The 10,268-nt window shown below is 40.6% G+C and overlaps 1 protein-coding gene across 2 annotated transcripts; it reads left to right on the top strand.

Annotated features, from left to right (window-relative positions):
* The first annotated feature begins 837 nt into the window (after positions 1-837).
* flad1 (flavin adenine dinucleotide synthetase 1) lies at positions 838-10,268 on the top strand. Of its 2 annotated transcripts, XM_080472476.1 has the most exons (11): positions 855-1,181; positions 2,696-2,782; positions 3,033-3,201; positions 3,717-4,094; positions 4,760-4,873; positions 4,957-5,224; positions 5,574-5,721; positions 6,065-6,163; positions 6,265-6,454; positions 8,870-8,943; positions 9,057-10,267. In XM_080472476.1, the coding sequence occupies exons 2-11, from the start codon at positions 2,775-2,777 to the stop codon at positions 9,190-9,192; spliced, it is 1,584 nt and encodes a 527-aa protein (XP_080328602.1). In that variant the 5' UTR covers positions 855-1,181; positions 2,696-2,774; the 3' UTR covers positions 9,193-10,267. The 2 variants fall into 2 exon arrangements, with proteins under 2 accessions (XP_080328603.1, XP_080328602.1); XM_080472477.1 differs by lacking the exon at positions 2,696-2,782 and having other exon boundaries at positions 838-1,181; positions 9,057-10,268.

Raw genomic sequence — 10,268 nt, 5'->3', positions numbered from 1 at the left:
TGCTTTTACTTTCTCTTTGTTTCAGATGAGTTGGTTTCCCTTCTCAGGTAAATAATTAATAATAATAATAATAAGTCATTTTGAATAGTATTCTAGTGAAAATAGGTACAGCATTTGTATTATGCTGCTGTTATTTCAGAGATGCTCCACAAAGTAGCATAAAACTACATATTGCAATAAGATATATAACATGGTATGAGAGTAACTGAATAGCTACAGGGAGATACAAATTTAAATACATAATGAGATGCAAAACAGTGGGGACACAATAACCCAAATATGTGCCACTAAACACCAAACCAGTACAAACAGCTGAAATGAGGTGGAAATAGAATTATCATTACATGCAAATTGACTGGTGAAAACAAAAGTAAAATGAGACACAAAATATGATGCTTGCTGACTGCATCTCTTGAATGTAAAGAAGTGTCATTGTTTGTTTGTAACGTGTTAAGACATCTGTGAAATAGGTGTTTTTTTATAACACCTTAACCCCATCTGAAACCCTATTCAACAAAAAAGAATGTTAAAAATATGTTTCCAGATTCTAGGATACATCCCTATAACCATTAGAAAAGTGTCTATCCTACACAGTTTTAAGAAAATGGATTTATTTTTTATGTTATTTATTTCCAGCCTATAATATTGTGTGGCTGGTGATTCTATCCTCATCTTGGGTTCAGTATTGAAGAGGAAATCCACACTGATTTATCATGCTCCACCCACAGGCCAAGAAAGTAACATCAACACTTTAAACAGGCAGGGTGAAGAGTGGGCTTGTTGTTGTTTCGTCCTCCGGCCGCTGGGAGCAGACGAGTTATTTTAACTCCCGCTCCGGGAGAAGAAGAGTTGCTGCTCCTTGACGTCTGCCTGCTTCCGATTAGCGCAAAGGAGTGCACGCAGATCGACGATCACGAATATTTCACGCTCAAATATATTATTTATCGTCTGTTTTGACACAGTGACATACATTCCCTCATCAGAGGTTTGTTGGATCAGCTTAACATATCCGCGCTATCATGTAGTCTCTTCCGTGTACATACACGCGTGGGCCCACCTCCTTACATGTGATTGGCTGTCGCGCATTCTGGAGGAATGTGATTGGACGGCTGCTGTGACATCCTGCAAGACGTTTGGCCACCAACGGGAGGATACGTAACGGAGACATAAGCGACTCAGTAGTAAGTTGTCCTCGTTTATAACGAGTATTGTTGTCAAAATCATACATTTAATATGTTTGTGGACTCCCTCGCAGCATTTTCTAGTTGAAAGGAGACTCTACAACATCCTAAATCACATGTAATATTTAGTTAACCTTGCATTTTGACGCACTGCTTTCCCGATGACTGTGCCGTCACAGTGGGTTAAGTAACCATCATGGAGATTTCTCACTATTCTTAGAATTGTTGAGGGTTGATTAGATATCTCCGTGTAATCTTATTACATGATGATAAATGGATGTACACGTATTCAGGTGCAACATAGTATATACAGGTTACATCAACGGCTACCACGATTATGTTCTTATAGTAGGTTGGTTGTGCTCACTTCCTAGATATATGTTTCAGTTAGTAAGACATACAAAAGATTTACTTTCTTCAGACTGAATCAAATACAAAGTGTGTGTTCACAGATGCTCAACTGTTTTAAAATCAGTAAAATGTCCCTGAAACCCTGTGGCTGTGCACTTCCTTCTTTTGCTGAATTGTGCTTATCTATGCAACTTCCTTTGATTACAAATGCGGTATTATTTCCACTTTGTCTTTTTGTCTCCCTTCTCACGATGTGACATCCTGCAAGTCTCTCTCCCCCCCCCCCCCCCCCCCCCCTTGTGGAAATGTTCTAGATTGAACAGCCCACATTGTCCTCATGTTACCTTTTGAGCACTGATCTTTGCTGGTGTCTGTCATTTAAACATTTACTCAATTCTTTTTTCTTTTTTTGTTTTACATTTATCTTTACAGGACATCTTATGTGCTCTCAATTTGATTTCAGTTGATTAAAGATTGCAGTCTGCTTGCTATTTTGTCACCAATTGTGGTTTCTGTAGGGGAGGAGGAAATGTGTTCAGCATCCGCTTCATAAAGCTATTCAACAAACCATTCCTTCAACCATCTTCTTTACCTTTATTAACCAGATAAAGGTTGCTGGGGGATCTACACTAAGGCAGACTACAGTCTGGACAGGTCACCACAGCTATACATAGCTCACACAAAGAGGCACACAATCATCACCATGCAACGATTACCAACTAATTAACAAGCATCTTTTTGGATTGTGGGAGGAAGCTAGAAATCTGCACACAAAGAACATGCCAACATATTCTGAGGCGATATTTCTAACCACTGTACAGCCATGGTGTATTAATCAACATACTCCAAATTTCAATCACAGCTTGCTTGTATTTGTGGAGCATATACAGGCACTGTGGTGCAACCATAAACGGTTGAAATTTTTTAGATCCTGTGGTATAAAGTGAATATTAATCCATGTCACATGTAACACATAAACTATGTTCATTCAACTTCCACTTTCAATCATTCCCATGCATTTATTTCAAGGGATAATACATGAGAAATTGAAACTAGAAGGAAGTAGAAGATGAAGTGTGGTCTTTACAGGGATGTAGCACCTATTCACCGTTTTCTCCTCCTCTCTGCTTCTCTGCTCTGCTTATTCGTGTGTCTATTTCAAGATATTTCCTGGTAGAAGACAAGCTATGAAGGGGAGGACCTGAGCTGTTATAAAACGTTTGGGATGCTCCATGTAGATTCATGTTGATGTAAGAAGTGTTTCTTTACTTTTCCTTGCAGGAACAAACTAACAATTAAAAAGGAAAAAAAAAAACACCATGAGATTTGACTTATATCGCATGACCTATTTTGTTTTATTTTTATTTGTGAATGGGTTGTTTTAAGGGTTAAAATTGACAAGAAAGCTTTTTTAATTTGTTGAGGTTTATAGGAGTGTGCTATGAACAGATACCATAAATGTTATTTAAACACTGTTCAATTGCTTTTTGGTTTCTCCAGCTTTTCCCTTCCTACGCTGAGTAGAGCAGTGGTGCGTGTGAGGAGACTGGCAGCTCATCTCAGCAGAGCGACCATGTCCACAAATCAGCCAGGCTCCAGTCCGTCCATAGCAGCCAATGGGGACGCTCCCACCGCGGCCATTCTCATCATTGGAGATGAGATCCTCAAGGTGATTCAGTGTTGAATAATACCCATTTCTTATGTATATTTTAATCTCTGTGTGATTGACAGTCCCCCCCCACTGAAAATCCTTGAGAGTTTGCAGAATTGGGAAAATCAAAATAGAGCCATGCTATTCTTATTCTGAAGATTCTATGGGCTTGAATATATCTAAAGTCTATTAACATATACGTTCTCATCAGGAAGCCTTGACTTCTTTGGAACGATATCCGAGCTTGGATCAACGTCTCGTAACCCCAGGAAAACCTTGCGATGGCTATTTGATGTGGCAGCGGCACTCAGTATTGAAAGGACAAGTTTGCTATTATAACTCGACTTGACGCGATCATGATTTAAACATGAAGTCTTTGGTTCTGTCCAGTGTCGTGTTTCACCCTCCAAATATGTCCACGGTCCTTGAATTGAATCAAGCAAGACCTTGAAGTTCCTTTTGCGCATCCTCGAGTTTGAAGTTTAACTGAAGGTGGAAACGCCGGATTGAAAGTAGCTGTGCGTCTCTTCCAGGGTCACACAGTGGACACCAACAGCGCCTTTCTGACACGAGCGCTTAGGAAAGTTGGGGTGTCGGTTCGGCGCATAACGGTCATCCCAGATGTTCAGGAGATCATTGCCAAAGAGGTGGCCCTCCTTTCCCCTCAGTACACACACCTCATCACCTCAGGCGGCATCGGACCCACTCATGACGACGTCACCTTCGAGAGCATTGCCATGGCCTTCCAGGAAGAGGTTCACCCCCACCCCGAGCTTTCCCGGCTGGTTGAGGAGTTTTTTGGAGTAGCGGACACAAACAGCCCCACTATGAAGCTGGCCATGGTGCCTCGTTCAGCCAAGCTCAACTATGGAGTTGATCCTCAGACTGGGCAAACTCTCCGCTACCCTCTGGTGAGTGAAGTCACGCAGCACTGGCCGAATCTTACATCATCTTATAGACGGCTAAATGACAACAACTCTCTTTCGCAAAGATACTTTGGTTTCACATCTCAAATATAACTGTCAAATATGTGTAGTAATATATGGACAGAGGACAAACATATAAGACAAGACAAACAACAAAAACACGGAGAGAGTGGAGATCTGCTTCTATTGCCGATGAAAAATGGAGGAACAATGGAGAGACGAAATGAAAACGATCGACGTAAACGTGGGGGTTGGAGTTTTCTTGAATACAAATGGCAGTATCAACAATCAAGCAACGCAGGATTGAAAAACAAGTCATAACAATGGGGAAAATAATTACACTGAGCACTTGCAGACACCAGACGTGAGAACCATTCACACTTTTATCTTGCTGTTTTCTGAAGTCATTACATGGTGACATTTTCATTACAAACTTCTATATTATTGGGGTAATGTTTCTGGTGCTTTCTGGATGTTCTTCAGGCTGAGATGTACAGCTTAGCTGTACTTCTATCCATTGAAATGAGTCATTAAAAGAACAATGGACAGTAATTATTATAGTTATATGCATCTCATAAGCATGTATCGTAGCTATTGTCGATTTTGCACAGATACAGTCTCACTGTCTGATGTGTCTCACCTTCTCTTAGGTGAGTGTGCACAACGTGTATATCTTCCCTGGGATTCCCTCATTGTTGGAGCGGGCTTTCAGCGGGCTGGAGCACCTGTTTGCTGGTTCTGGGACGACTTTTCACACCCGGGAGGTAGCACCGTGACCCTGCCTGTCATCGCCAAACAACCTGGATAGAATGAGGACAGGGAAGCTAACCAAACATCATTTCATTAGGTGTTTGTGGATGCAGATGAAGCGGAGCTCGCCCCGGTCCTGACCAAACTTCAGGCTGGTTGGGGTCGACAGGTGGCTCTCGGCTCTTACCCCGACTGGTTAAGCAACTACCACCGAGTCCGGCTGGTCCTGGACTCTGACAGCCAGGAGAAGTTGGATAACGCCGGAGCACAGCTGATTGAGGAGCTGCCCAAAGGGAGCGTTGTGTCCTTAGTCACAGACCCGGTGTCGATCGCTCCTGCCGAAGTGTACACGATGGCCAACAGTGGTGAGAAAGAGAGTGTGCAGAGGCAGGGACGATGAGTTTAAGTGTGTCAACCTGAAGTAAATCCCAAAGGGAAGACTCACGCTTCATACAGGCATTGGGAACAATTATGGAGCAAAATATTAAAGTAATTATGGCTGTAAAATTATAGTGGATAAGAAAAGAAAAGTCTAAAATGGGTGTGAGATGGACTGGAGAACATATTTAGTCATTGACAAGTAATAAAAGAGGAACATATTTGAAATCACTGATCATCATCTTTATGATGTCCAACAAAATTTTATGACATTCCCTTGGAAAACAAAAGAAGAAAAAATGTGTTTTTTTTTTTTCTGTGGATATTTTCCAACAGGCACATCACTGGCTGAGAAAGTCCTGTCTGCACTGAAAACGATCGAGGCGGCGCTGGATCAGTATTCAACAGAGGAAATCTGCGTCGGCTTCAACGGAGGAAAAGACTGCACGGCGCTGCTTCATCTCTGCTACGCTGCACTGAAACGGTAGCAGGAGGGGGCGAGGACGGAGAATCATTTAATCGGGGGAAAACAAATGACCTCGGAGACATGGGGGGGGGAGGTCCAAATTAAAAACATAATGATACCATTCCTGCACAGTGGGGTGTGACATAGCTCAGCAAGATGTAAGTGGGAAGTGCATTGGAGGACAGCAACTAGACAGAGAAAAATTTCAGACAAGACGGAGTGAGTTTTGGGGGCTTCCTGGACCTGTAGCGAGCAGATTGGGGGAGATTATAAGGAGCACCAACGTTTGTCTAATCCTTTTCGGTGCCCCTGTTATTGATCTATTTTTAACGTCCCATTTCTGTCTTCTTACTGCATTCAGTCGGTATCCGGATGGCAAAAACAAGGTGAAAGCTCTGTATATCCGTATCAGCTCTCCGTTCCCCGAAATGGAGAGGTTCCTTCAGGACACGATAAAAAGGTGAGCCAGAGAGGGCGAGTTCTAATGAGACTTTTTTTTTCTTCTTCTTCTCCTTCTTATTAGTCTAATTGGTTGCGTTTTGTTATTTGTGTTTTCCAAAGGTACGACCTGGAGCTGATTTCTGTGGAGGGCAGCATCCGGCAGGCTCTGAGCGAGGTGCAGGAAAGGAGGCCGGAGCTGAAAGCCGTCCTTATGGGGACCAGGAGGAGCGATCCTTACTCACTCACCCTCACCCCAATGTGTCCCACTGACCGCGGCTGGCCAGACTACATGAGAATCAACCCGCTGCTGGTGAGAGACTCGCACAAAAATAACACAAACAATGTTTCATCGTATCGTAGTGTTTGTATTCCGCTCCAACCTCACTAGAAAACCTTGAGATTTGACATAATCGACTTATATTGAAGGGGGAAAAAAACACTATGAGCTCTCCATAGATTAATTTCTTTGCTTGTCTCGTACCCATGTACATTATTCTTGCTTTTGATAAATGAGCATCTGTACAGTCGTCTGATTGCCACTATGTGGAAAATGTGGACAGAATCGCAAAATTGAGGCATTAAATTTTAAACTTACTAAAAAAAAAATTCTCTCCACATTTGCCGATTGTCCAGCGAGTGTCAAACCTCCACACATCAGACATAGCCAGAGGATTTGTACCAGGAAGGACTCTGCTACAGCCAAATGGGAATGAGCGAACACTTGTTTCCTAGTAACCAAATCTCAAATATTCACATTTGTTATGCGAGTTATCTGCTAAGATTAAAATGAAAAACACATGTCCAAACCAGAAGCTTCTACTATGTTGCAACACTGAGTGAAGAAACACACGGATGAATCTATTGGTCTTTATAAAGCAAAAAAAAAGCCTGAGTGGTATCTTGTATTTGTTACTGTCTGTAGTTGACATTTTAAGGTCAAAATCAGTCAACAACAAAAAAGATTAGTATTGGTCTTTGGAGAAAATGAAAATTGGATTTGACAAAAAGTTGCTTTAGGTTGCATTAGTAAATTGTTTTTAAAGTGTACAAAACAAGCAGTTGAAATTGAGTGCATGCATTCCTTATTTATTGTTTTTATTCAAAGTGCACATGTTTACTGTTAAAAAAAGGAACAATAAGTCAATTCCTTTAGAAATATGTTGTACCTTTTTATACCTTTTTCTGCTGCAGTCTTCACTGCATGTTACAAGATCCTATTAATGCATTTGATGTTATTTGTTAATTGTTGAAAATGTAAACTTATTGGAACTTGCACCAGTTGAAATGCTAAATAATCTGCACGTTTTAAATTTATGTTTCTACTCTGAACTGAAGTCTATATCGTAATTTATTCTTTTTAAGATTAAAATGAGCCTTTAAACATGAATCCTCACAGTGCTTGTTTGAATTTAAAGAACATAAGTAATGCGGTTCAGAACTGTACATGATATCAAACTAAGACAGGAGGATGCACTATTGTTTATGGGCACAACCCAAACCTACATTTCATCACATGGCTCCTTTGCGTAGAGTTTGGTCAGTAGGCTGCTTTACTGATCTAAAACGGGCCTTTTTTTTTGGCTTTTTTGCCTCCTGCAGCTTTTATCAAATGACATAAACAGACATCCGTCTATCTTCTCTACCTGCTGTGTCCAACTATGTGTGGTGGAGGCTGTAAACTAGTTCAGATGAGTATTATAGTGGGTCATTTGAAATGACCAATTAACCTTAAGTGCATGTTTTCTGGAAACCAGAGTACCTGCAGAAAAGCTACACATACATGAAGAACAAGCAAAGACTCCTGTGAGGCTTGTGTGTGAATCACTACACCACCGTGCCGCGATGCAAGCATACATTCGAGTTTACTTTTATTCCGTCGCACAGTCAACAAACACTCTTTTAAAGTGGCTCTAATCTTCCAGAAAAAGACACGGCCAAACGTGACAGTTAAATATTTTGTGGACTAAAGTTTTCATTCACACTATCTCATCTGCCTATCACTTTTCACTGAACGTGATTGTTAGTTTCTGACACAGACATTCAGGGAAAAATCCCCCAAAACATAAATCTTGTACGTAAATAGAGTTTCAGTCAATGTAGACAGACCTGTTCGCTTTCGCTGCCAATGATGCCGTATAGAAGAATCACTGTTAAAACACAGAGTTGGCAGCAGTGAAATGTTGTGACAGCAGCGTCAGTGACTGCAATAGAAAAAAAACCACACATACACTATACTGTGTATAGTATAGTATAGTATAGTATAGTATAGTATAGTATAGTATAGTATACTTTATATGTGAAGGGATTTAGTCAAACAAAAAAGATAAACTAAAAACAGCACTGAAATGAATTATAGTTCTTGATGTAAATGCAACTCAAACCATCATTTCTGTCCTTAGAACAACATATGAAATGTTCTAAACTTGTTTTGTCTTAGTTTTGAGGATTATATTTGATTCGTAGCTAGAGACCAATTTTGTTCCGTGGGAAGCTGTCGACTCCTGCCCTCGTTTAAACTTTGTCTATATCTTCCATCCATTGGAGAGATTTGGTGCCGTTAGCTCATTATAATTTTCTCACATTTGAGGAACTTTGACGCCCAGTGTTATCAGGCACTGAAACATTCAAGAATACTCTCCTCCCCTTGGAATACTGTGTAAAAACACGGTATTTATAAATGTGCCAGCATCATGTGAGTAAATCACAAACCAATTTCACTCCACAGGACTGGACGTATCATGACATCTGGTCGTTTCTGAGGACATTATATGTCCCCTACTGTATTCTCTATGATAAAGGGTAAGAGCATCCTCTCTTTGGATTTAGTTTTTTTTTTGGTATCATTTCTATACCTGGGGATGAAGAGTGAAAAAGCAGAACTGTTCATGTTGAATTTGTCCATCGGCCCACAGGTACACTTCACTTGGAAGCATGGACAATACCATTCGCAATGCGTCCCTCCAGACGGTGGACAAGAGGGGGGTCAAGCAATACAAGCCAGCTTACCTCCTCGAGAATGAAGAAGAGGAGCGAAACTGTCGAGCGTGATATCACTTGTCTACTTGTGTCACCGGTTGCTGCCTAAGCCTTTTTTTTTTTTTTTTTAAATGTCTGATTTCCATTTGCACACATTTCACTCAGAACCAGGACATTTTTAGTCTTCTTTTATATGTTACCTGAAGAATCATCATTTCTGTCTGCATAGTGAGCCTGCTATGAGTTTTTGTATGCATGTGTCTGTCTGTGTGTGTCACAGTAACAGCTCTCTGAACTGTTGAATAAAACATGATTGTGCTATTTCTTTGTTGTTATGTTACTGTATGTGTGGTATTCTAATCTGTAGGGCATTCACTGTCGCTCCTCTCTTACCTTTTCTTCATGTTTTATTTCTAACAATCTAGCCAGGAAGGAAGCCTTCATCAAAACAAAGCACTTTGGAATTGTAAAGGTATGAATTATACAACGCTTGTTATGTTATGCTTGTGGGTGTATTTTCACAAATGTGCTCCTTGTTAAAAGATGACAAAATGAGCCACTATTCTCAGACAAAAGGTTCAAGAACTTCACTTGTGAACAATGTCTCATCTGAGTGATTCTTTTGTTGTTTAGGACAACTGCCTTCTGAAGTATCAAGTAACTACTTAAAAAGTGGATTTTTCAGGTATCTGCAAGTTTTTCTTTTCTTCCTGAGAACCTTATTGGTCCATACATTTGAAAACAATATCTATACTTTCTCCTCAGTGTGACCTCATATCTGGCTCATTACTTAGTAGTACAGGTGATGGTTCACAGCAACACTGGATGTTTTAAGCAGATGATGGGAACTACAGAAGCTAACAACATTGACTATATAGAACGAAGAGCTGCTGGAGGAAATGTACCACGCTCTCACCTCTCACCATGTCTCACCTCTGACCAGCAAAATTTCCACTTGTGACTCAAAAGTATGATACAAGTTGAATCATGATCTGTGTCATCCACCTAAAATTTATTATTGCAATTATACGTACGTGTGCGTGTGTGTATGTGCGCGTGCGCACATGTGTATACATGTATGACACTCCCTGACCTCACATTTTGAAATGGAAAAGAAATAAATAAAGACTTTTTTTTTTTTTTATTGA

This window comes from Lipophrys pholis (genome assembly GCF_963383615.2).
Source record: "Lipophrys pholis genome assembly, chromosome: 9".
NCBI lineage: Eukaryota > Metazoa > Chordata > Actinopteri > Blenniiformes > Blenniidae > Lipophrys > Lipophrys pholis.
This window is presented reverse-complemented; position numbering and strand designations above follow the sequence as displayed.

Excerpts from the sequence above, each read along its gene's own strand:
- flad1 (XM_080472476.1), top strand. Across the intron at positions 3,202-3,716 it reads TTGGAGATGAGATCCTCAAG|GGTCACACAGTGGACACCAA; the intron begins GTGATTCAGTGT and ends CGTCTCTTCCAG. Across the intron at positions 4,095-4,759 it reads AAACTCTCCGCTACCCTCTG|GTGAGTGTGCACAACGTGTA; the intron begins GTGAGTGAAGTC and ends ACCTTCTCTTAG.